Source organism: Drosophila simulans, chromosome 3R (genome assembly GCF_016746395.2).
Source record: "Drosophila simulans strain w501 chromosome 3R, Prin_Dsim_3.1, whole genome shotgun sequence".
Taxonomy (NCBI): Eukaryota; Metazoa; Arthropoda; class Insecta; order Diptera; family Drosophilidae; genus Drosophila; species Drosophila simulans.
In genome coordinates this window covers 13240942-13267740 of record NC_052523.2, presented here as the reverse complement: position 1 = coordinate 13267740, position 26799 = coordinate 13240942, and the positions used below count along the sequence as shown (strand labels likewise).

At 40.6% G+C, this 26799-nt stretch overlaps 2 protein-coding genes and 1 long non-coding RNA gene across 5 annotated transcripts; 1 reads left to right on the top strand and 2 right to left on the bottom strand.

Annotated features, from left to right (window-relative positions):
* Positions 1 to 7026: 7026 nt before the first annotated feature.
* Positions 7027 to 8323, bottom strand: LOC6728297 (rRNA 2'-O-methyltransferase fibrillarin). Its single transcript, XM_002103610.4, has one exon. The coding sequence runs from the start codon at positions 8208 to 8210 to the stop codon at positions 7167 to 7169; it is 1044 nt and encodes a 347-aa protein (XP_002103646.1). The 5' UTR covers positions 8211 to 8323; the 3' UTR covers positions 7027 to 7166.
* Positions 8324 to 13005: 4682 nt separating this feature from the next.
* On the top strand, positions 13006 to 26418 carry LOC6728296. Of its 3 annotated transcripts, none has more exons than XM_016175205.2 (7): positions 13006 to 13156; positions 15467 to 15792; positions 20463 to 20616; positions 23177 to 23385; positions 24950 to 25083; positions 25143 to 25443; positions 26000 to 26418. In XM_016175205.2, exons 2-7 carry the CDS (start codon positions 15744 to 15746, stop codon positions 26164 to 26166), a joined length of 1014 nt encoding a protein of 337 aa, XP_016034933.1. In that variant the 5' UTR covers positions 13006 to 13156; positions 15467 to 15743; the 3' UTR covers positions 26167 to 26418. The 3 variants fall into 3 exon arrangements, with proteins under 3 accessions (XP_016034933.1, XP_016034931.1, XP_016034932.1); XM_016175204.2 differs by having other exon boundaries at positions 13098 to 13419; XM_016175203.3 differs by lacking the exon at positions 20463 to 20616 and having other exon boundaries at positions 13096 to 13419.
* LOC120284986 lies at positions 23175 to 24905 on the bottom strand. Its single transcript, XR_005544208.1, has 2 exons — positions 23738 to 24905; positions 23175 to 23458 (listed from the first exon to the last, which is right to left on the bottom strand). It is a non-coding gene; the product is annotated as an uncharacterized LOC120284986 (long non-coding RNA).
* Positions 26419 to 26799: the final 381 nt, after the last annotated feature.

Sequence of the window (26799 nt, the reverse complement as noted above, 5' to 3'; positions counted from 1 at the left end):
AGTCTGCCGAGCAGGGAAACGCAACGTGCCCGAGCATAAAACGCCGCTAATCCACTTTCAATTAAGTGCAGAGGCAACACTCACACAAATAAGAGGATTCGGCCAAGTGAATACATTTGAATTTAAAACTACCACTGCGGGTGTGCATTTGTTGGTCTTAGAATTTAATCACATGTGCCAGGGTTAGTCAGGATATTTTCGCTAGATAACAAGAATAAATATCGATATTTATATATTTTAAAAATGTACTTAATCTAGCCAACTGATACAATTAATTGAAACTACCTACACCCACAATGCAAACCCCTTGTAGGAAACAGCATTTTATTTTTTGTAAACCGCATTTCAAAACCTTAAACTAGAAAACTCTATTTAACTCTTAGAATTTAAGGCAGTTCCGAAGTTTCGTTTGAGCTACCCATTTCGAGGGGATTCAAGGAGGCAACCAGATGCTGCGGTCAGACGTCTTCCACGCCGCGGATTGAGCTGAAGACAAATGATGATGCATAAATAACGCGCCGATAATCCCGGTTAAAAGCTCTAACATTTGTTTGGATTTGCCTGTCGCTTTCCAATATTTGCTTAATACACATAATTTTTAGCTATTATTTTGGGCACCGCCACTCGACTGGCGGTTAATGTCGCCCGATTTCGCTGCCAAGATGAATGGCCCTCGATTTATTATCGATGTCTGGCGGAGCGGTTTATTAATATGCCCAGACCACAAGGTGAAGGGATTTCGATGGCCTAGATGGGCCAAAAGCGATCGAAAACGAAGTGTTGCCCACATTTCAAACCCGAATCGGTGATTGGAAAAGGTGCTCCATAATCGTTTGCGGACGTGTAGTTGTCATCAATGCAAATACCACGCAGCGCACTTGTCAGCACCATCCTCATTCACATCCACATCCTTAACCGCATCCTCCGCAAAATCCGCATCCTCGTCCTCTAGGATAGCAACATCGATGGCGTCGCATGATTGATCAAGTGAGTGCGTGCCAGGGACAGTGTCAAGCTGGCTACAACACTGAGCGAAAAATTACTATTTAACAGCAAAGGTTATTTCGAAGAATCATTTGATATGAAATTAGAAACTAAAACGCATGAATTAAAATCCACCATTAATCATTACTTTTCTTTATATATACAAATGTCCATAGAATAGTTAAAGTAAATTATTTTATCTTTTGAAAATCTAGCTGATTTTCTTTCAGTGTAAGAATGCAGCGGGATGTTCCAAGGCGGAACTCGTTGCCGAACCATTTTTCTGACATTTAGTTGACAGGGCAAATTTTTGTTTGGCCGTAATGTGCCCTAGCGTCGCTCCGGACATCTGGTTCCCCATGTTCGTATGGATGTATCTACGTACTTACGTATTTCCCAGATCCATTCACAACGCCCGTGAGTGCGACGGCAGCCATGTGAGTGCTTAAAAAGCATTTGAGGATGAGTTTGTGGATAAAGTTGAGGACTAGGACGAGAATGAGGCCAGGACCCTCGGCAGAGCTGATTTGACATTTATCACTGCACTGGCGACTTTCGATTTTCCGCTGGCCGCCAGGAGCGGGATTTGTCATTGATGAAGTAGTTTCGAGCATGCCAAACGCACTTTGGAGGCCGTGCGAAATTTTTAAATGAAAACTGTCAGCAATAGCGCCACAGTTGGTATGTGATTGTGTGTGTGGAAATCCCCCAGAATGAAATCGGATGCAATTGGAGACCATCGCAGACCCCCGGCCAGTGTGATAATCCAATTGGCAGGCACTGTGGCAATGGCCCTGCGATTGCGGGTGTGTGCCGCTGTGGCAAAGCCCGGCCTTGTCTAATGTAATTCGTGATTCAGCATAAACTGCCGGGCGGCACGCCCACTACGCCCCCAAAGGATTTATTGGCAAGCCCAAAAAGTAGCGCATGCACTGTGAAAAATATATAGCAAGTCTTATTTCTTATTCTTCAACATAATAAACAATTAAGAATTTACGAAACTATTAAATTGAAACAATCGATTTATGATATTTACCATGAACAAATAAAATAAATGCATTTTTACATCTATTTATGTACAAGACAATATCTAACTTAGTTTTTCACAGTGTACGCAACACCATTTAAAAAATAACTGAATAAGTTTACATAATCCTGAAAGCTTAAAAATATTTTTAATCATATTTCCCAACATAAGTGCTAAAACGCCAACCATCGTAATCGGGCTCCCTAGTTTACCTAACTTTTTATAGGTGTGATTGAAACTAGGACTAGGACAGGGATTTCGAAAGAGTCGGGGGCTCAGCCCGGGCACGATGCTGGGACACTATCAAACGGTCGGATAGGCCAATTGCCAATTGTCAGATACAATTTATTCCCGCTCCCCTAGATGCTGCCACGGGTGCACTAAATGCGAATTGAAAATAAAATATTACACAGAGATTGCTGCAGCAGCGGTGGCATCGCAAAGGAGGGTGGTGTGAGGTCAAAGGATAGTTGAGGTGCCAGTGGGTGGTAGTGGGTGGAGTGAGAGTGGGAATGCCAGGACGAACAGGGAAAGCAGCGAAGACAAACAAACATCGAATGCAGTAAACAGTAACACGATTATGCCCATGGCCATGAGCGGAGACAGGGACGACGATCATCAGACGCAAAAGGAATCGTAAAACAAAAGAGCCAGATAGTTTGCAGCTCCGAATGCCTCACTGCTATATAGCTTCTGATTCTGGTTCTGATTCCGATTCCGATTTTGCGTCTGCACCAGCCATTGCTATTGCTTTTGCTTTTGGTTTTGCTTCTGCCGCTGTCGGTGATTGTGGGCGCCATTGGAGGCAGCGCCAATCGATTGTGTGCATTTTTTCGGTGGCGTTAAGTGTTGGCTCTCGGGAAAATCGAGGGGAGAGCGTGGAAAATGCAGGGGAAAATTCTGCTGCTGATGCTGCTGCTGCTTCTGTCGTTGTCCTGATAGCGGGCACAGACAGACTGCACCAGCAATTTCAGAGAGCCGCGGGGAACAGGACGAAACGCAGTAACGTCATCGATGGCTGTCCTCTTTGTTGGCGAAAGCACATTAGAGTGGGCCTAATCTTTATATAGATTCTATTTATACAAAATTAAGTCTATTAAGTCTGGCAAAAAGTAATTGCTTAAAAATATAAAAATAAAATAAAATAAATATATTTTGAAATATTTATTTATAGAATTCTTTCTTCAGCCAGTTGAGATATAGTTATACAAATGCTTTCCGCTCATCATATCAGTTTAGGAACATACATTTTAAATGTTTTGAACTTTGTTATATATTTTTAATATTTATTGTCCTTGAATCAGTAAATGCATAAATCATTTAATACTAAGATATAGCAACTGATGAATTGTTAGCCACCCTAGAGCCCATCATCCCAGTTTGGGACAGGGACAGATGGAGATACGAGTGGAGCACAGTGCAGTGACACCTTGAGGCGCTGTTGGCAAACTATAGAAATCACATAAACGCCACACCCCCGACTCCCCCCAAACCCTGCTTCCATTTGCGAAAGTCCAGGTCCTAGCCCGCATTTCCAGAGTCGAAAAAAAACATAAGTGTGGAAAAAGGGGGCACCAAGGAGATCAGAGACAGCCCACATGCAATGGCCGTGGAAAAGAAAATGCAACGTAAAAATGCATAAATCCGTGGGATTTAAAGATTTCGCTGGAATTTGTGATTTCTCGCATTCGTTTTTTATTTTTGCACATTTCGCTTGCGGCTGCCGCATTTCTTTTTGTTTTTAGTTCCGCCCACTTTTTTTTGGTGTGTGGTTGGGCTGCGAGATGGGGTGCGTGTGTGTGTGTGTGTTTGGGGCGTGACTGGATTTACGCGCTGCTCGTCGTGCAGAGAAAAAAGTCGGTTTTCGGTGGATGCCACATCCATTTCCAATTCCCCGCTTTGACTGTTTAACACGCGCAATCAGCAACGCTACAAATTTCATATGACATTTTAAGTTGTTTTGCATTGTCACGCCCACCATGCCCCATCCCCCATGCCCCACGCCACCCGGAAAACGCCAGGCGATTTCAGCGATTTGCTTTCAGCGGCACAAAATCCTCGACAGCGCTTTGTGCATCGCATTTCAGTGACTTTGGGGCATAATATTTCCGCGCGCGATTCGCATTTCCACTTGCCATAGTTGCCATTTTGCAGTTTGAACTTTATTATTATTTTTCCCCCCATTTTTTCCGTTTAGCCCAGCTCAAATGCAGATTGAGGGTCCTTTCCCTAAAACTCTGTTGCAGATTTTAGGTTGCACGTTTTATATGGCTGCCGTTTTCTGTGCCCAGGAGCCAACCACATAAGTGAATCTAATTAATTGGCGAATATTTCAATAACACAAAAACTGCAACTCTAATTGCGAAATCGTGTATTGAGGCTTAATTGATTCCAAAACATATTTTATTCTAATGAACTTGGACGTCTCGAGGGCACAACAAATCGGTTCGGAGATTTCAGCGTCCATAACACTATATTAAATAAATAGCTTACAATTATTTCCACTCAATTAGCATGCAGAAATAAACATTGAGATTTATTCTGAATTTGAGTGCAACCAATTCGGCAAACTTTCACTTATATCAAAAAGTGTTCATTTTTCATGGGAACGAACTTCTAATTGATATTGTTATATTTGTTTTTTTTATATCTGCGCGGTAAACAAATTTAATTAGTTTTGGTTTAATCAATAGTGTCGATTAAAGTAATTCTTAAGTTAAAAGGTAAGTACTTTATTTATAGTTAAATCTCAACCATTAGAGGATTGATTTTTCTGGTGTTCATGGTCATGTCCGGCTGTCTTTCCTTATAAGCTACGTGATTTAATGAACTGTTGATTCGGCAAATGCACGATCCAGGATGACAGCGTACATATTGACAAGCTTCCCCTCTCTTTCACCCATCTGTCTGCCGTCCCGCTCATATTTGACTTTTGTGCTATGCGTTTCAAACAGTTTTTCAATGTGACAGGATGGCAAAGTGCGTGCACGTAGAAAAAGAAAAATATCATTTACTGGGAATTTTGAAATAGGTATTTCAAGAAAAATAAGCAGAATTAAGTCGGGCATACTTTTTCGTTTATAATATGTACATACGTTTAATGTTCTCTGAATGGATTTCAGATAATAACAAGATCTTGCATACTGATCTTGCATTTTTTATTACATATATATTTGGCAGAGAGGGTGAGGAATATTAAAAGAAATATTTGACAGAAACTAAAAAGTATTTCGAAATTCATAAAAATGATTGAAAAGGTTTTTTTCAGTATTTCGAAAGTGGGCGTGTGGAGGGTAGAGCAGCACGAAATTATTTAACATGTAAATCAAGGCAGAGGCAGAAGCGAAAAATCTAACAGAGCTCAGTGCGAAACTTTTTTAATTTCAAAGCAAATAGCGGAGGGGATTTTTTGAGCAGGGGAAACTCCGAGATGGGCGGGAGTTTTGGGTCAGCTGCATGGGTGGGCGTGGCGCTTGTGCGGATTATGAAGCGGTGGCAATGGCCAAATCGCGATGATTATAGTCACGTACTTGTCACCCCGCCCACAGCCCACCGCCGAGTTGTAATTACACATGTGTGCATGTGTTGGTAGAGTATCTGTGTACGTATAACGAATGGGAGTGCGAGAGTGTGTAGGTTGGCAAATATTGACGCTCAACTTTTATTTACGCACACAAATGTTCAAGTTTCCAACAAAAGATAAATATGAAGTATTCTAAATCGTTGCCATGCCGAGCTCGTAGTCCCCCCCCTAAAAATCCCCAACATCATATTCCCCACTCGGCACTCAGTGCCATTTACTCATTTAACTGACAGTTAAAATTACAAACGCTTATCATGTACCAGAATCATATCATACGGAATAATTTATTATGCCCAACGCTTAATGTAATTCCCGAGCAGCGAAATTTTCGCTTCACATGGCGAACGAAATGGGGGCGGTGGGGGCTATACGGAGATATAGATATATGTAAGGATATAGACTGGGGTGTCTGGGTGCGCTGGTTAACTGACTGGTTTTGTCTTTGGGATAGATGGAATAAAGTGCGCAACATACAAAATGAATATGTGCGCACACACAACCGTAGTTTTATTTGCTCAGCTTGGCTCCTTTCATTCGAGACCCGAGACTCGGGTAATAGACATCATCGCACATATATATACATATCTGTATGTGCCATATATGTATATACTATGTTCATATATATGTGTATGTACATTTGCGGGATGGGAGTGCGCTGGTTTATGCTCTGCACCCTGAGGTTAATTAAGATTTTGCCATGCATTTGTTTGAACAAATGGTGTTTGTGCTCCAATCCAGCCGAGTCAGCGAAATGAAAAAGTTTTATTAGTTGTAATCCCTAATTAAATTAAAACTGTTCCCTTTAATTAAATGCGGGCTGAATGCGTGATATATGATAAATGTTGAATTAGATTATTAGCGGGATTTCATCCTTGGCGTGGCTCATCCATTAATCATTTGGGAAATATTCGGAAAGTTTTGCGGAAGGTTTAACTTTTGGTTCCGCGATTTGCCAACAAGAGATAGAGTTGCCAATGCAGTTTAAACATGTAATTTATATAAACACGGTTTGGAAAATAAACTGTTTCGAAGTCTGCTGCTAATTGATAGCAGAAATAATCAGGAAAAGCATTCGAGCGATAATACAATTATATATTCATTCGAAAAAAAAATATATTTGATTAACCCCAATTCGAGTGATTTAGTCGTTCAATAGCTCTTCGCATATGTGCAAATGGTATTGCATGGGTGAGGCATTTCACTTAATTCATTCATTATATGCAAGCTTTATTCATTAATATGCTGATATATTCTCGCTCGGCACTAAGGCATAAATAATTTCAGATTAATTCAATTCTGCGCACAGTTAACCATTATCCAATGGAAATAAAATCTACTGAATAAGCAACTGGGCTTGTCAATAATTAACCTTGTTTTACATGTACAATATTGGATAATAATATAATATATATATCTTACAATCAAATATGTCCTAGCTTAGGTTGCCTTATATGTATAGGAGTTATACATATATATAGAGTTATATCTCTTTCATGAGAGATACGCATCTTCGCAACGCAAAGGTTAAATTTATTAATGATTTTAAGTAACATGAAACGTGTATAATTATATCTACAAGGTAACATCCTTACGTGTGTACACGCCCACAACAAAGGCGTAACCGGCCTTAAAGGGCTCCAATAGAACCATTTCTTTTGGTTCCAGCTGCTTCTCCTTTAAGAGTCTCCTCTCGGCGGCAAAGGAATCCTTATTAAAAACCACACCTTGACTATTAGGCGAATGTAAATAGGACACAAAGTGACCACCGGGGTTCAGAAAGTGTCTAGCGTTTAGCATCAGAGCTCGAATGAGAATCGAAGGCGGAAGATCAGCGAAGATAATGTCAATGCAGGCGGGAACCTCATAACGGTATTTATATGGCATGGTAGCGTCCTCGACTATGGGTACGATATTTGAACGACGATTGGCCAGTGCGGTCAGCTGTCTACCAGCCCAAGGAATCTGCTCCACAGCATAAACCATTCCGGATTCACCCACTATATCCGAGATGTGGGACACCGATCGACCAAATCCAGCTCCCAAGTATAGGACCTTTGAGCCAATTTGCAGATGCAAATCACTGACACCACCCATTATTCCAGCTGCCAGTTTGGATTGGAAGGGAGACCAGACTCGGAATTCACAGCGCATTTCCCGGTATTCCGAAATGACCCTCTGCTCGCCGTAGTCATCCGCACTGGAGCTCGTATTCCTGGTGAGCAATTGGATGGCGTCGAAGCGGTTGCGTAACAAATAGACGCCGTAATGTCGGTGCGGTTCAATGCGTTCTGAGGTTCCAGTAAATATGCTAGTCTCCAACATGACCTCTTGCTCCTGACCTTGACCTTCAACGTTACCTACACTTTGACAATGACTTTGCATTGAATCCCCTCCTGCGGATTCAATGTCCCATATGGAGGCAATAGCGCTCTTGGATTCTGGCTTCATCGATGGTTCTTCGGAGTTCTTGATGGGGCTCTTGATGGAAGTTTTTTTTGTGGGATTTGCGAAGTGATTAGCTGTAATTTTCGAGTCCTCAGGGTGGGTGGACTTTCCAGGAACTTCTCCTTCATGAGTACTGATTGTAAGGGATCGCCGCTTGGACTTGGATTCCATCGCATCAATTTTATTCAATTTTATTCGAAACCGATTTATACCCACATCGGTTGTATGCTCCAAATTTGAAGTTTATTCCAATGGATGGGGTTCGGATTTAAATTGTAGCAAAGGCTACTACATTTAAAATATTAAAATTTATTTCTAACTAAATAGAATTTGTCTTTACGCAAATCGAAATTATCTGATCTTAAGCTTATTTAATTTGATATAAGAATAAAAGCTATTACATTTTTAAAATATTTTAGTAAGTAATCGCTTTTTTAAGTAATTCCCATTACTGAATATTCATAAATGGTAATCACTATAAATTATATTCATAAGTCATCCTTGAGGCTGAGTTTTTTGTACGAATAATAATTAATTTTATTCTCCGCCCGCGGAATCTTCAGTAAAATGCTCCACGAAAAAGGGGAATGGTTGGGGGTTTTGAGTTGGGTTGGTTGGCGATCGAAGGTCAGTCGCCGGGTCTAAGAAGTGCGCCCACAAATGCTGCACATAATTTAACAAAGTGAACTGCACCGCAGTAGTTGCAACAGCATCAGGAACAACAACGACATCATGGGCATTAATAATGGCCCAAAACAAGGCAACAACAAGAACAACAGGCGAAACAACAGCAGGCAGCAACATTTCGACTTCATTTTGTTGTGGTTTTCTTTTGGCGCTCGCTGGTTCTCTCTATCCCTCTTTTTCTGGCAATGTACATAAAACTTTTCGGGCCACTACAATTTTTAATGCACTCTCTGACATTGTGAGGGGGGAGGCGGGGGCAGCAAGGCAAAGGACGAACAGGGGGTGGTAGTGGTGAACGGAGGCCATTCTGGAGAACAAGCAAATGAAACTCAAGTGCATGTAGCGCTAGCCGGGCCAAGTGGTGCAATAAAAAAAAAAGAAAATACATTCGACTGTTAAAATACCCTTTTAATCAACTGGTATAGAAGAAGTATAATGAAAATGCCAATTAAAAAAAAATGTACTTGAAAATTACTTTGAGATAACTAAACTTAGGTGAATTTTCAGGAATCCTAAAAAGCAAAAAATTGCAAGCCTATATTGCTTGATATAATGAAAAAAATGGGTTAATTAACGTATTACTATACCATAATTGGGCTGCAGAAATAAATTTAATTATTTAATAAATTCTTAGAAAAATAGACTGCCCAACGGCAGGGTATAAAAACAAACCAACGTCGAAAAACATCAAAAAGCAAAAAAAAACAGCATGAATGAAATAAAACAGGCGCAAGAAAGGCCAAAAAGGAAAACAATAATAATACACCAGGGGCCGTGGGTGAAAGGCGGGGAAAACTCAGATTTTTAATAAACTTGCCGCGGCTCCTTTTTCGTTTTTCGCATTTCGCTGCATACTTTTGGGCGCAGCAGCGACAATAGTCGCATTATTGTTGCCACAGCGGCTGCTTATTTACGAGTATTTGCCTAGGAATGTGGCGAGCATCTTGCCAAGTGGCCAAAAACCCATGCCCAACCTCCCTCTCATCTGTATAATGAGCCGCCAAGAGGGCCAGACGAAGACGGCCACGGCAGTTCATGAAAAATCAAGAGCCAAGAACTTTTTAGCCACCAAACTTTGACTCAATGTAAATTTCGCCCGATCATGTTTGAAGTTTATCACGCCGTCGGAAGGGGCAGTTCTTGGCCATGTTGGGACCACCCACACGACACGTCTGCTGCAACTCCATTAATCCCCGAGGAACCAAGATGACACGACATATTCACGTATGGTTGATCCTTAGCGAAACCCTTGTGCCTCAATGACACGATTCGAAAATGGAAAAGCATATAAAAAGAGGAAAAGGCTTCAACTTAAAAAAAAATGTCCAAAACTATTTTTACAGTACAGTATACAGTAAAAGTTCTTTAATTTTCCACATTCCTTTTTCTTTGTTAGTTTTTGCGAATGCTATGTCAGTTTAAATTTAAACACACCATTATATCATTATTTACATATATTCTTATGTAAGTTCTTTGTACTGATAATGCCTAATTAGATCCCTGTTCTTTAAATAACATTTTTCATAATGTTTAGTGCATCCTTTTTGTTCAGTATCATATGAGCATGAGCTTAGCTCCTAACCCGGCTTCCTTAACTTGGCCAAAACGTGATGGGTGGAATGGGATGGAGTCGAATGTGTCCTGTTCAGGATTCTGTGAGGTGGGGGAATGCATTTTTAAAATACTCGCGCGCATTTTCGCAAATGGCAACAAACGGCGCCAAGTTTAGCAGCTGCGCTGCCTTCGGGTGCTGTAAAATGCAAAATCCAAATGCCCTGCTCCCTTTAGCCATCGTGCCATCGCCTGCATGGCTTTTGGCATAACATTTTTAGCATATTTGTTGTAGTCTAAACACGTGACAAGTGTGCGAGTGTGTGAGAGTGCCATTAGTCCCTTGGTCATGCGCCGGGTACGGGAAACTCACGTGCCATCTACGGATATGCAGCTATTGCCCGGAAAAAAGGCCAAAATAAAAACTTTACCGCAAGAACTTTACCGGCGACAACAACGGCAAAATACGAGAATGGCCTTTGACCGGGGGGAAATCGCTGTGGTCATATATTTACCATTGCATCGGCATACTTTCTGGCCCACGTTTTAATCAATTTTTCAAGCATTTAAGTGCACTTTAGGGTTACCGCAGCAAAAAATTGTCACGGTCACACATATTGGTTGAATCATAGTTAAAGCACACTCTAAAATATCTGAAAATTACATTCAAAAACGTACTAAATTTCTGCATGCAGCAACTATAAAATCATACTAAATTAAAATCAAACAATCCTGAAAAGTTTGTTGCCAATATTCAGCTTGTTTAATGGTCCTAACATTTTTAAAAACAAGTTGATTCAATTAAAAAAGATCGCCGCGAAAATTGGATACCTGCAATGGACTAAGTAATCGGATTGTGCCAAATTCCACATAGTTTACGAGCTCGCCTCGTGACCTAGCCCAAATCCCTGGAGAGGACAGGCGACAATAATGCCTGAAATTAAATAAATATGCTCGATTATTTTCAGTTTATGGCGATGTAAGTTGGTGGCAAAATGTGTGAAATATATTCAATAAATACTTGAATATTAAATCAGCTTAATGCGAACGAACGTCGAGGGCGTGCCACATCACCTAGCGAGCTCATTAAGCCCATAAGCTTTATTGATTTTTAACAAGCTACCAGTGGCTGTGACGAAAATGTACAAAAATTAATTATTGCCGGTAGAGCTGAGTGGAAAATTCATTTGAATTGATTTGAGTTGATTTTATTTTTAACACAATTTAATTTAACCATCAACTTGCAGCCCATTAAAGGTAAACTCATTTGCATTATAGGGGTGATATTTTATTTGACAGCTTAATGAATGAAAGAAAATAATTATCTTAAAAGTTTTGGCTGTCGTTATTGAATTAAAAGTTGTACACGACAACTATTGGACAAATTGATTGGAAGCACGAAGTTACTTATTTATTCACGGTTGATCCCATTTTTATTTTATTATTCTCTGATTGTAATACATTTTAGTGGTATTTTTCACTGCACGCACACCTTTTGTAAGTAAAATTAATTATATATAAGAATTAATATTCTGCTTGCCATTTTTTTCAGTGTCTGCAACAATGGCAGTGTGTTTCATCGGAATGACAGGAGTTGAACAAACCACAGCACAACATTAACATCAGCCTGGCTGACAGCTGCAGAGACTTCAGCTGCAGGATCGGGAACAAAATGAGATAACCCCGGTTTGGCCTTGCCAAGAGCAGCAGCTGCAACTCTGTGAGTGACTGATAACTGCAGCCATTTGCTATTTGTTTCGCCGAATACCCTGCCACGCCCCTTGCATTTCCGCCCCATAGCCGGCAGCCCTTTTCAAGCAAAACAAATGAAATCGATAAGAAACTAAGCGGCTTGCCGTCGAAATTCCATTTCTTTTCGAGCCAAGCTGATACTGCAGCTGCGGCTTAAGCTGCAGGATGCATTCCGCCGTGTCTGCCGGCCAAAATGCGGCCAACAGCGACAAGGAGTGGCATGTGGCTAATAGGATTTGGCCGCCACATCGCCACGAGTGGGTTGACATTGGGTAGAGAATGTTGTTTTCAATTGTCTACTTCGGTGCACAAGGCCGTCGCGGGTTAATTCTCCTGCTAAGCAACTTTGTATTGGATTTTATCTGAGGGATTTACTCAGTTTTTTTTTTTTTTTAGCAAAAGGAAGTAGTTTATTTTGTTATGTTCTAGCCCTAGCGCATACTTTAATGACTTATTTATTGTTAATATATTATAGTATAGTACATATTACATATATGTAGTTAGTATAAGCTGTAGGGGGAATTTCAGTAAAATTTGGTTCACTCCATTAAACTCATATTAGAAAAATATAATATTATTTTATTTTAGTTGTAGCCAAAGCATTCCTTATAATTATAGCTTTTATGCAGTAATATAGTTTAAAGTTCACAAAACAAAAATCAAATTCTGTTACTCTTTTTTACATACTCTGTTAAGATCAACCATAATGTTAGCACTAACATTAAAGTCCCGGCCTAACATCTGTTGATTTAAAAGTCTCCACTCTGTTAGCCTTACATGACAGAGCCCTAACAGACGCTACAAAGCCACAAGCTAACAGAAGCATCATCCCAACTGTTTTTAACACCATTAAGACCAGAGAAAATCCAAGAGCCATACCGCGCCCAAAGACACGGCCTTTGGCCTTCTCTTTCAATACCATTCTCCAAATGAGAGAAATCTCTGTGAAATTCCCGACTCAAAACGAAGCTGTGTCGGCGGAGGTCCTGCGAAAGTGTAACCGCGCCATCAAAGAGTTCCCCAGAATCCGTGCCGGAATCCCGAATCCGGAGTCCGCTGGCCGTAGTCAGTTTTACGGCAACTTTGGTGCGGAGCGGTACGAAGGGAAAGCGCTGCCGAGCGATACGGTACGGTTCATCTGTTGTTTTTAAATCGACGTCAACAGACAAAAGAAGAACACACAGGGCATTGACGTCCAAATTTTAAAATTTAAATTCAAGTTGAAAATCTAATATATCAAAATTATCGCACACGTGCTGTGAAATTATGGATTTATGCAAATATTGTAATAGAACGCAAAATGGCAGTGCAGCAGCATTGGCAGACTGAAAGTGCATAAATATTTCAAAAGTCATGTGTAGATTTTAGACATCCGGAGAGAAAGAGAGGGGTACGTATGCGGGAAAGAGAGGACTGCAGACGTGTGTGTTGGTGTGCATGTGTGTCATTTAAGCCAGTCAATGAAATGTTTGTTAATTATGTATGTGTATACATTACATTGCCATTAAGTAATTAACTCAGCTTCAAGCAGAGCTGTTTAAGTCACTATCGTTTTCCCACTCTCTCTCTCGCGCTGGGTGTGCATGTGTGCGTGAGTTACATTTAGGGTCATGCGGATATGATTGTATGTGTGAGTGCTTGACATTGTCTACTTCGATGGGAAACATGTTGCGTATACGCCATGTTAATGCAAAACAAATTGAGAGCAAATTGATATGCCAAACAACTGCAACTACCACTTGAAATCGAAATGGAAATGGAATCGTCAAGTGCGACCTGATATTGCCATTAATTTGATATTTATATTATAATTGGAAGACAGACGATTTTCGAGATTTTGAGCGCCTTGGGGAAAAGTCCTGGTGATTCATCAGCAAGTCAGTCTCACAAAGCATTTGTCTAATTGCATAAGCGTAGTCTGCTTTTGCAACAATCAATTCGAACCATTTCGATTGTTGTCTGCTCTCTAGTATTTTTGTGCATTTGCCTAGTCCTCGATTTGATTTCGTTATCTGTCATGTGCATGCTTGAGTGGCATTCTTGGCTTGGGGAATTGCAAATCATATTTTTGTCAAAATATTTTTATTGTCTGGCATATACTGCTCGTCCAATCTTGTCAATCAGCAATATAAATTGCATAGAAATAATTCAATTAACAAGTGTTCAAACTCGTCTTAGCAGAAGAACAATGCCATTTCGATTTGACAATGATATGGGTTGCTTACTCATCTAAAATGATAGATAACAATTTACAGCTTTAATGAAACAAACATAAAGCTTTGTACAACATTTATGAATTTATAACATAAAAATGGTATTGTTTTTCTTGCAAGACTCAAAAATGTATGCAATGAATATAAAATATTAGTCAATTATTGTACTTTGTAATATATATTTTCTTTAATTTGCATCTCTGTATCACTTACGTGTGTATTGATTTAAATATGGCTAAAATAATCAAATATTTACTGGTACATTTTGCAGTTAGTCCTTCTTTTCCCGACCTGTTTCTGTCTGGACCAATAATAATTGTAATTTGTTTATTTAGATTACTTGACCACCTGTGTATTAAGCGAAAAATTTTAGTTGCCAACGGCCATCTCATCTTTCAGGGGCTCTCCGTCTGTTTTTGAAAAATAAAGTGCCGTTCCGCAGCAAAAACTTTGCCACGGTAATTTTAATAAACGCGTCAATGAAACCAAAACAATGAGGACAGCATCAGCAACAATAACAACAGTTTTAGCGAGGGGAAGCCCACAAAAAAGAAGCCACAATTTGATTAGAGCATTAAAGGACTTTGTGCCACAAAGCCTGAAGCGTCCTGCCGAGGTCAGGATGTCTGTTCCCCAGACTTTGAGATTTTGCCTGGACCTCGGCCAGCTATGGGAATTTTTGGCTTCCGAAGCAGACAAAGTTGTCTGCTATATTTTGAATTTTTTTGTTTTGTTTTGCCTATGCTGCTGCTAGAGCTCGGTGTATTTTTGAAACTGTCAACGTTTAAATAACGCTGACAATGACAATAAACAAATGCAGTGGCCAAACAGAATGAAAGCGAAAAAAATAGCCGAGAAAAGTTTAATAAAAAATGGAGCCCAGCCGAAACTTTAAAAAAGTCAGACATGTGCGGGTGAGGGAGTGGTCTATAGATGCACAGAGAAAAATGGTCATATTAGATCATTTAGGTTATAACATGTATTTGTTATAGTTTAGAATCAATGCTTTGTCATTACAATGTTATAAATGGATTTTATATTACATTTTAACTCGTATTTCAGTACGGCTTCTGACCCACTTTTCTTTCTGTGTACAGTTATTAGACAATGAATGTATTTTGCGCTTTGACACCAAAAAAGTTTTAAAATTGAATAACCTTAAAACAAAAAGGCAAAGTGAAAGATTTTTTTTAGCTAACAAGGACTCTTCACTTATTTTTCTAGCTCATTGGCCTGCTGACCTGTCAATGGCATTTATCGATATCGAAACTATATCCATGTAGATAGAGGACGTTGTAATCATGAGAGGCGGCGCGTAGAGCAGAAAAAGTTTTGCCCCCGAAAGTTTGGACTAATAGAAAATATGGCCGGCCATTGAGTTTGGCCAAAAAGGAGCAAAGTTTCCCGCCTTCCCATCGACATCGTCCCGCCTCGATATTGTTCCATGTGGCCAGAGAGGAGGATCGAAATCAGCTGGGGACTTTAAAGGCGGCTGCCCACAATGGACCTGGGCCGATGGTTGCTGCAGCTGGGCGTGCACATGCTGCTGGGTAAGTTAACGTTAAAGTCCTGGCCACAGGATATCTCCTATGGAGAGCCCGGTCCTGGGCCGTAATAATGAAAATATTTGAAACTTTTCATTTTATTGCCTTTTGCTTTTAATCCTTTGGCAAGCCGCCGCAAACCTTTTTTACGACAAAGTCCACGATGTCGGCAACTTTGTGGCTCCCGCTTACATATACAGACACACACACACACTTACACTATGACTATAGTCATTTAGGCATTTCCGTTTCCGCTCGGAGCTTTTGTGCATTTGGCTTCTGTGTGACCCGAACACGAAATTAGCATAGCAATAAATGTGTTTGTTTGGGTGTCGCCGCCTCTTGACCCGGTCGCTGCCGATTTTCTCTGCTGACCCGACCTCGACCGCATCAATTTATGTTAATTTTATGCCGCCGAAATTGTTTTTTAAATACACTTTTAATTATGGCCCAATGAAAGACAAAATGAACCGAAACGTACAGAACTTGGAATGCAAATAAAAATAATAATTTCAATTAGCTTTAATGTGTCTGCCACAGATAAGCTTTATTTTTCCACTTTTGTTGCTCTGGCAACACGGCGGATGAGCAATATTCTACGAAGGAAATACAAAAAACAAGTCAAAGCTGGTAGCAAGAAAAAAGGACCTGCTAAAAATAGAACATTTTATTTATAAACATTTATTACGGAATATTTTCAGAGTTTTAAATGTAAGAGCAAATATTTGATACTCATAATTTTACCACATTACAGTTCTGGAATATCTAAAGTTGGCATTTTTGTGCAAAGCAAAAAGTCATAAACGTACAGTTAATAATGAGAAAATATTAAAAAAGTTTCAGAAATCTCCCCGTGAAGCATTTAACACGATTAAACGTTTCTAACAGAATTTAAACGAAAATATATTGACTGCCAAATCATTTTGGCGAAGTTTATTTTCAGCGCTTTTGTTTCGTCCCCGTTCAAATTAAATTTCAATTGACCCCTTTTACTATTCTGTCAATTTATTGAACAATATTTGGTTATTCAAATTTGCAATATGCAAAACGTATTTATTACCAAAAAAAAGAGTGTCAAACAAAATGTCAAATGATCTGCACAGTTGGTTGGGTTTCCCCTTTAACGAGCTCATGCATTGTTTGAGGAACCTCAAATGGCAAGGACAAGGACGTAGACGCAGACATTGACAAATGCCAGGACACTCGGCTGCGATGGCAGAACATTTGCATAAACCAAACATAAATGCGACAATTTCAACCCGGAATACGCCTTAAAGGATTTACCCCACTGTGTAAAAATCGCCTCTCTGCCGGTCGCTATATTTTATTTGCACTTTTCTAAAATTTATAGACGCTCTTAAAATTCACTGCAAACAGTGGCTGCCTGCTACGAAAATAAATATTTGGCTACAACAACGAGGAGTCGTTGCCGGCCCCAAGTGCCATAAAGTTTATTTAAACAAATTGCCGATTTTATAAGTGTCTTCAATTTTAGTAAGTGTGCGTTTCCCCATTCTCCCCGAAGGCAGTGTAAACGCTGCGATGTCTGTGCCATGTTTGCACACAAAAATTACACATTTCCGCCCTCGAAAATTGGGTGTAGCATCTACATGTCATTCGGGCACAAGTCTGACAAAGCCGCTTGCCAATTCTGAAGTTGCAGTTGAAGCAAAACTGACGGCTGGGGTCTCTATTCTCAAGTTTAAACTTTCACGCGTTTCCAGCTGCATACCAAATGGGATTTGGTGCAAAAACACTGGGAAAATGGAAGCTAAAAACAACACAGCCACGCATCAGCTGAGAAATCTCGACCATGCTTTTTGGCCAAGCTTTTTCTAGCTAACTTGGCCTGCTCGTGTTGCTCGTTTAACTGCTCGATTTTCCTTTAGTTTTTTTTTTGATTTTTTGTTTTGTTTTTTTCTGAAGCCACTGCGCTTTGCTGAGATTAGCATCTTTATTTGTGTTTGTTTGCCGCAGCACAGCCCAGAGCCAAACTAAAACAAACTCCCACCTCGATCCAAACTGGCGCCCGGAATCCAATGTCCCACTTGTCGTTCTTGGCCCCGCATTTGTATGCAAATTATAGACGCTTGGCCCCTCGATTTTCCCGCTTTTCCGGCTCCTTAGGCTGCTTACTTTTCCCTTGGTTTACTGCAGATTTGTCTGTTCGAGCGTTTATCGTTCGTTCGTCGTGGCAAATGCTTAAAGCGGATTTGATCTCAGTCGGAAGGTATAGGCGAAATACATTTCGTCCTTTACCAACTATTCGGATCCTGAAGTCCCCATTAAAGAGGTCTCAAATCCTTCGAAGTAGAAGAGCTTATTGAACTGCTTTTGGCCCTTGACTTTCATTAGAACTGGCTGAGATGTCTTCTTTCTTTTCCGAGTCCAAGAGCGAACCGCCAGACAAACGGAATGGGAAATCATCACTAAGGAAAATTATAAATAAAATAGCAGATAGCCAGAGTTCAAGAATTTTTCACTCGAAAACACTTAATATATAAAGAGCACATTCAAACTGTATCAAAACACGAAACGAATTTGGTCAAAAAGACCAATAAAATTCAATTTATTTAGGAATATATTAAAAGATAATAAAAGTGTCAAATCATTAGCTAAAATTAAAAGAAGATATAGGAAGATATTATAAAGTTTTGTAGATGCGCTTAGTATTGCAGCGTTTTTTCTAGTGCACAGGAGCATCAAGAAATTGACTTGCCATCTTGTCATGGTCCTGGTTTTTCCTCCGACTCGGATTCATCCTCAGTCTGAGCCGCTGGTTTTGCTCCTGGCCTTCGTTGTTAGGCAGCAAAGTTCACTCAAGTGCGTTGATTGCCGTGCAAAAAAGTTTCGTTTGTCTGTATTTGATGTACTTATTTTTATTATTTACATACACAAGCAGTCGGCATCGGTACGCACACACACAAACACTCGTACAACCGCAAACAACAGTTGTGTCCTGTCTTTTTAGTCGCGCAGGTGAAGTTTTCCATTTACTTTTCCTCTACGGCTGTCATTAAGCTGCGGTTGCCGCTGCCATTTGCAAATGTGTTTGCCATTGTCGTCCTTGTTGGTGCTGCTGCTCCTATTCTTGTTGTTCGTCGGCTGCTTTGACATGCTTCAAAGGACTCATGTCAGGGATTGAAAACCGAATCAGAATTGGAATCAGAATCACAGCCAGGCAGGCACTTTTGTCTGTTTGTCTATTGAAAGTTTAAACAAGTTTGTCTCGCCCGTTTTCCCATTTTCCAGATGTTGCACCAACTCAAAGAGTTTTTCCTCGAAGGACGAACTCGAGCAAGCCGAAAAATAAATACTCTGCTCGTGGTGCCTTCGGCAATCGCAACTTTTGACATCCTTGCAAGTTATTTCAACTGTAAACTGCGACAAATTAAATTCACGAGTGTTGCAGTTGCAACTGTTGCTGCAGGTGCTGTTGTTGTTGCCACCGCTGCTGCTGCTGTTGGTGTTGCTGCTGCTGTTACCTAATGCGATTTGCGAAAATTATGCACAAGTTGTTGGCTTCCACTTGGCGACGTCTCGCGGATTTCTTGCTTATCATGCGGCAGTGTGCTCCAGTTGCAATTGCAACTTCAACTGCAGCAACTGACAGGGCCAGGATTATGGAAATTCCGTACTGGCAGCAAGTTCGGCATTTAGCGTAATATAAGGAGATGGAAAAACACCGCGGCAACAGCAACAAAAACCCATTGCAGCTAATGATATTAACCATTTTTTCCGGCATTTTCCCCCTTTTTTTTGCACCCGTTTCTCTCTGGCTCTGTCTGTTTGCACTTAAAAGCGCTCTGCAAATTGTAAAAACCAGCACGCGGTTAGTTGCTGTTGTTGCTATTGTTGTTGGTGGCAGCGTTTAGTGCGTTTTTGTTGTTGGAAAACTCTGAGCTTTAGTGCTCGGCATTTCTACAAGTTCATTCAATTAGGAGTTGTGCGTCGGTTGCACTTGTTCTCATTTCTCCCTCTGCAATGCTTTAATTCGTGCCATTTCCATTTTCCTTTTGATAAGCTTAAAATACAGAGAAGCGATTAGGAGTGTTTCTCAATTTGAAACAATAAGACTAAGCCGGGAAACGGGGCCAAATATTTGTGGCAGCCATTGTAACCAAAATGTACTGTAATAAGACAACGAAGATATTAAATATTTTACATATTTTATAGGGAACCATCATAATTTAAATATACCCAAAAATATGTTTGCATAAATATTTTGTTTCACAATTTAAATTTTGAGCAACAAAATGTATGCAAAAAAAAATGACACAAAGTAATAATTTTTATTTTACTCATTCGAATGACAAAATCGATGAACCCAAAAAGAATTTTTCTTTATTTTGCACTCATTTGTCTATTAGGGAATACGTTTCTTTCCCTTGCCATTCGAAAAAGAACCAAATGATAATTTTTTATTACCACACAATCTCTGACAGGGATTCGAGATTCTGTGGGACTGGTTTAATGCCTCAATTTAAAGCAGACGAATGCAAAACATTTCCATTTCGTTTTCAGTTTTTCGTATTTATTCTTTTTATATTCACCATTTTTATGGCATTTCTCATCATTTTATCTGACGTTTTTCATCTCGCTGCATGGGACTAACATTCTCCCCTCTGTTTTGCTCTTCTCTCCCCGGGAAAATCCCAACATTTCCACCCTGCCAGTTGTGCGGCGCATTCAGTGTCTACGTGTGACTGACATCAATGTGCCACAAATTGTTGATTTTCGTGATAACGTGACATTATCCTGCAGCTATGACATAAGTGGTCACACGTTAAATTCGGTTAAGTGGTACAAAAACGGAAAGGAGTTTTTTAGGTAAGTACAGAAATGGCACTATATATGCATTTTTGTAGGTTTTCCACACTGTGTGATATACATACAATATGTACAGTGCGTCACATAATTATTAAAGTTATTTATACCAGGCAGGCTAATAATCAATTTGATTGATTAATGCCACATAAAATTCAACTAAAAATATTTAATAATCGATTATAATTTATGCAACTGCACCAATATCATAAAATATTTATTTAGATACTAGAACATTTTTATTGAGTGAATTACACAATAGTTATAACTAATTTGCAGGACCTGATAGTTTTGCGGCCGACTATTTCCAGCTATAATTTATGATATTTATTCCAACACGCAGCTGTCAGATGCACGGGAATCTGGGCCATGGTTCCCGTGACCTCTGACCCCCGAGTGGTTTGCTGTGCAAGCACAATACACGCACCCGCAAATATGTTCATTGTCGACCGACTTTCTTGCTCAATTAATTATTAAATAAATTAATTTGTGTTGGCAAATTAATTTAAATGTTTGGCCAAACAGAGAGCTTCGAGCCCTACATCGTTCTCTCACACAAGTTGGCCGTTAAGCGGCATTTATTATTTATGCACACATCGTTTGCAGCGGCCCAAAAAGCAAACAACAAATTAATTGCCCAAAAGAGCACATATTTCGACTGCTGGCCAGCCAAAATGTGATGATTAAAAGGCCATTTGACCCCCAAAGTTAGCCGCAGTAAGTGCCATGATAACACTTCATCATTGTCGGCTCTATCTAGTGCGATGTGAAAATTAAAAATCTTCGGTGTCTGTCTAGCATTTTGCTTAATTAAAAATGAGTAGAGCAGAGTACATAGCATACATGAACTCCCGCACACAGAAAATCTGCGAGAAATGCTGGCAAAAATGAAGAAAAAATAAAAGGGAACGAGACAGTTAGTGAGTCCCATGGGGCGAGCGAAAGTTTTAATTAGACAGCAGCACGTAAAAGTCAACTGGAGGCAAATTGCAATTCCACTTGCACTTGCCAGCCGAATGCAAATTAAGGCAAACACTAGTGCAACAAAAAAAGAGCGCCAGAAGTTCACAAATAACTTGCAACATTTTTCTCTTCTTTGAGTTTTTAGGCAACTAATTGCCAATGGCTCACAGATTTCTGTTGAAGGTTTCAAATTATTATTTAAGTAAAACTTTCATACAAAATAGTTTTATATCACAAAACCCATAGGATCAACTCTACCATCACACATCACAGAATACTTTAAAAATGGCTGTACTTGGTCCTGGATTTCTTTGAAGTAAAATGTCAAATGACGAATTCAAAAGGTTCATATCAAACCAGCCGGATAGTTTACCATTTATTGTATCCTTCTGGATCACAGCACAATGGTATTCTTCCTTTTTTTAGTGAAATTAATTTAACGTGTACTTTAGCTTGTCTTTTTTTCTGTGTGTGGACCGTAAGAGAGAAACTCGAGCATTATTCAGCCTCTGTCCCATACAAATCCCCTTGTAACGAGCATCGGTCGGCGGCGGTTGCCGTTTATATTGCTTATCAAATTTGTTGATTTGCTGCCGCAGTTACCGCCTAAGCCGCAAATAATGCGAAATCGGGCCCAGGGTCCCCATCCGCCTTTTCTACCATGGCTATTAACAAGTGGCGCTCGAAGGGACTTATCAACACTACAGCAGCGCACAAAAGTAGGCAACGATTTTTTTGCCTCCGCCAGGATTTTATTTATGTGGTTTTTGTAGCAGGGGAAAAGCCACTTGGCATCTGTTTGCGTGTGTGCGTGTCTGTGTTTGTGTGCGCTGGACAAGTTTTCCACTTGAACACTTTTTGTTGTGGATTCCGCTTTTTACATGTTTTGAGGCATTTGTGGGATTAATGAGCATCAATCCACAATACAAAACAAATTAAAGGGCTGCCCTCGACTCACAGCCGTGCCCCTTTTTCCATCGATTCGACCACTCGTCCCGGTTTTCCACACGTCGAACCCACATTGGCAATCAGTTAAGGTTGAGTGCATGTAAGCCACTTGTCTGCTAGTGGCGAAAAAGAGAAACGATTCCTCCATTTCCTGGCCGGTTTGCGTTGATGGCTTTGAAAGCTTTTAACCCAAGCCTACGACACACATCTGCAGATTATCAGTTGGCTTTCGCAGGGATAAGGGAGGAGGACCTTTGCAATTTGCGGCCACTTTGCCAGCTCATCTCCACACCCACTCTATAGTGCTGTCAGCTTGGCTATTTTTTAGTAGAGCACTGGTAATTTTAAAAGGAAACCCAATAAAAGCGTAGATGGGCTATCGGTCTCCTATGTATCTGTCAGTCTAAAAAGGTGAAAAACATGGGATAGTTTAACCCAATTTTCAGTAAATATCCCTATGTTTTCCTTTTTTCACTGGATCTCATGAATAAATTGTCTTAAATATACGTTGTAGTAATTAACATAATTTGCTTTTTATTATACTTGTATATTATCCTTTAAGGCTGTCGCTTTGTAACTGACTTAGCAACTAGTTTTAACAGCACTAGAGCTATGTACTAAAGTATTTCAATTAATCACCCAATCTTCGCAGATACTCGCCCCTCACCCCGCCCACCTACATTCCGTTCGCCGTGGAGGGCGTGCAGCTGATCGATGACGGCAACGAGTGCAACGAATCCTCCTGTCGCGTGGAGCTCAATTTATTGGGCGTCAAGTCGTCGGGCGTCTACAGGTGCGAAGTGTCCGGCGATGCACCCCACTTCCAGCTAACTGCACGCGATGCCAACATGACCGTCGAAGGTGAGTCCAACAATCCAGATGATGCAGCCGTTGCAGGTGGAACAGGTCGGGCAAGTGAGCAGCGACGGGGTGCCTGAGTAATGAAATGCAATTCCAATTGTTAGTCTTAAATTAACGAGAGTGGGCCAGTGGGTAAGCCAAGCTCCACGCCTCCACCGCCAACAGGCACGTGCTCAAAAACTATCTTTGTGGGCGTGATGCAAATGCAGAACAACATCGGGTTCACTGAGATAAAAACTGCTAAGAAACGAAGCACATTATATGCAATTTATATTTATTTCCCTATTGTATTTGCCAGTTAAAAGGAACTCGAGTACTTGTTTTTTTTTAAATCAAAAATTTCATAACTCACTTGAAATCTCCAGGGCAACCATAGTTGTAGTCTAATAATTTTTTTTCAGTGCGTAGGTGCATTTCTCGTTGGCGTATTCCCGTCGTGCTTCCTTTTGCTGCTGCACAGCATAAACAGAGTAAAATGTGTAATTTCCGTGATATTTTAATAGTAAACAACGGTGGAAGAAAACTGCAAGAAACATGCAGGGCCGTTTGCATATATGAAGAGCTGGCAAAGTGGCTGCCAGTGCAGTGGGCCAGTGGGTGGATTGGTTGGCTTGGCTGCTGCTGCCGTGCAGTGGGTGGCTGGGTGGTGTTGCACACGCACAGGATAAGCTGTGAGGAAGGCGAGTGCGAGGCAGCCAGCCATTCAGGATGTGCTCGCGAGAGGAACAGCGCGCGTTCATAAAATGTAACCAAGAGATGCATGTGATTCGCATCCGTACACACACAAGCACACAGGGGGCACCCTTCCTGCTCCTGCCATAGTTCTCTGCTTTGTGTGTGTGTGTGTTTTTGTGTATGTGTGCGGCTCTGTGATTTACGGCAGCACTTTATGCTTAAAAAGGATATCGCTAAAATGAAAAGCTCCAGCACTGCCAGTGCCTCCTTGCTTCTCTTTCCTCCTTTTTTTCCCTCGCAGCGTGTGCGTTTTTCCTTCCTTATTTCGCTTTTACTTTTGCCCCACAGGATGTTTCTCTGCATGTGTTTTATGATCATCTATTTTTCCGCTGATATAAAATAAATATCTTGTAGATGCGGGGCAGTCATGCCTCGGGCTCTGCTACTTTTCCCCGGCGCTGCTGTTGCTAAAATATTTTTAAAAATTTATCAAAAGCAAATAGAGAAGTTGGGGAAAACAAACAGAAGCGTAGCAGAACAGCAGCAGCAAAATAAAGAGCCATAGCAAAAAAGGTGCGCCATTTGCATGTGTAATGCGCGTTTAAAATTAGCTAAGGACGTAACTGAGAACTGAGATGCACTCAGCCGGGGAAAAAGTCATCTGTCTCACACTCGCGCATAAGTGAGTGGGGTCCTTTCACAGCAAGGATACTGCAGGTGCTTTCCCTCTTAGCTCAACTCAGCATTGCTTCGGTTAGTTAGACATGTCTGTTTTTAATAGCTGTACATATGAAACCACTAAGCAGTGCGATAACATACAAAACTTAATTCCATATGTTTTCTCGATATAACGTTTACAAGTTCTAAAATATTTCATTAATTATTTCAGCACTTCCCCAGAACAATCCACTCATCAGCAGCTTTCACTCAACGTATCGCTTTAATGACTTCGTAGAGGTCAACTGTAGTACAGATTTTTCCAGCCTTTTCACACGGATTACCTGGTACGTCAATGGGATAAAGGTATGCGTAGCCCATCCAAATCTACCACCAAGTTCTTAGCATTCGTTTTATTCTTGCAGGTTTCTCTGGTGGATTTACTTCCCTCTTTTGAGACCACCATAGTAGCCCATGGATACAGCATGCGACGCATTGTTTCCCAGCTGAATTTCTACGCCAATGAGCCACGTTTCCATCAGTTGCAATTGCAAAAACTGATCCAGCAAAAGCGGACAATCTCACCAGCAAGGCTTGGGCTCGAGCTGCGTTGTGTTGCGGAGATCGATCGGTTTCCCCATCTGCAAAGAGAAGGTACCATGTTCGCCCAGCTCTTCAGGGACGAGATCGATCAGAAAAATCAGAAGCTGATCAACTCGAGATCAAGTAAGTCAACATAGATACTCCATTGATAAACCTATCTTTAAAAATCGTTAAAAGGTATTAGTTATGTCGGTCACCCACTAAAAGTAGCTCAAATTTCGAATATTTGAATATTTGCAAATACCAATTTCGAACTTACCGGAAAGTATAGCTATACGTATGAAATTGTTTGTTAAAAAGTACTATTAATTAACGGTGTTCAACAATGCGTGCTCTTAAAACTTTAATATATATTTTTAAATGTTTATTTTTTAATTACGAAATAAAATTTGATGGCTCAAAATTGTGGAGTGTACATTTGGTGCTTAAAGTCTCGTTTCGCGGCATTGCTTTTAATGCACTTGACCGCAATGTCAGCGGTCGCTAATTAAAAATAAATACGTTTCCACACGGACTGACAGTCCGGTCGCGGTCTCGCTATTTGGACAAATTTTAACGCAAATTAATAAAAGTCTGATCTCTGACCGGTTGACCCCACTGACCCCGCCGACCCCACTGGCCATTACCACTCCCTCGCACTCACATTCTATTGCCCTATCTCTGCCTCTTCCTGTTGCAGGTGCCACTCCAAATTCACAAGTGCAGCATCTGCTGCTGGTGGCAATTTCGATGACGACGACCGCAGTGAGACTCTTCACACCGCTGACATTTCAATATGGCGCACGGAAGTCGGCGCGCTATAAAATGGCGGCGACGCTATGTAGTTTTCCTCGTTTCCGGTTTTGATTGCGCTCTTTTTTGTTCTGTTCGAATTTGTTTAACATTTTTGTAGCTCTAAGCAACTGAAATGCACGTGAGAATTTACAAACAAAATCAATGTAATATTAATGTATAATTGTAATAATAGTCTCGCAGAATTTCGTGGGCGGAAATGAACTTAAGCATAGGCAAGCGAATCCTGTAAATAGCCTTTAAGTGTGCAATCGAATTATAAGAACAATGAAATCATCGTCAATAAATAAGCAAGCAAACAAATGACTTATTTTACCCTTTTCATTTTTGGTTCATTTTCAGGCACGCCCCCGACTCTTTGCCGCCCACAGATAACCGCAAAAGTGCCGTTAAATATGTTGTTGGGAGCCCTTTTTCTGGTTCACATTGCGCTTTATTGTTTTACTTATTTTTTGTACTTATTGTTGCCTTTTGAGGCACATGCCTCGCATGCCTTTGGGCATATCAGCTATGTGCGCCACGCCCACAGAGGCATTCGACGCCCCCGCCCCTCCATTGAGTCGTCAGTCTCGTTTTCATTTCGCTTTTAAATCGAATTCAATGAATTCGATTGCAATCCCCCTTTGCATACGCAAGTTTGTGGCATTGGAGGCTGGTCCTCCACACAACATTACATCAGCACCATGC

Bases quoted from the DNA above. Each gene is read 5' to 3' on its own strand.
- LOC6728297 (XM_002103610.4), bottom strand. From the start codon at position 8,210: ATGGAATCCAAGTCCAAGCGGCGATCCCTTACAATCAGTACTCATGAA.
- LOC6728296 (XM_016175205.2), top strand. From the start codon at position 15,744: ATGGACCTGGGCCGATGGTTGCTGCAGCTGGGCGTGCACATGCTGCTG. The intron at 25,084-25,142 runs GTATGCGTAGCC...TTATTCTTGCAG, and splicing joins GGTACGTCAATGGGATAAAG to GTTTCTCTGGTGGATTTACT. The intron at 25,444-25,999 runs GTAAGTCAACAT...TTCCTGTTGCAG, and splicing joins GCTGATCAACTCGAGATCAA to GTGCCACTCCAAATTCACAA.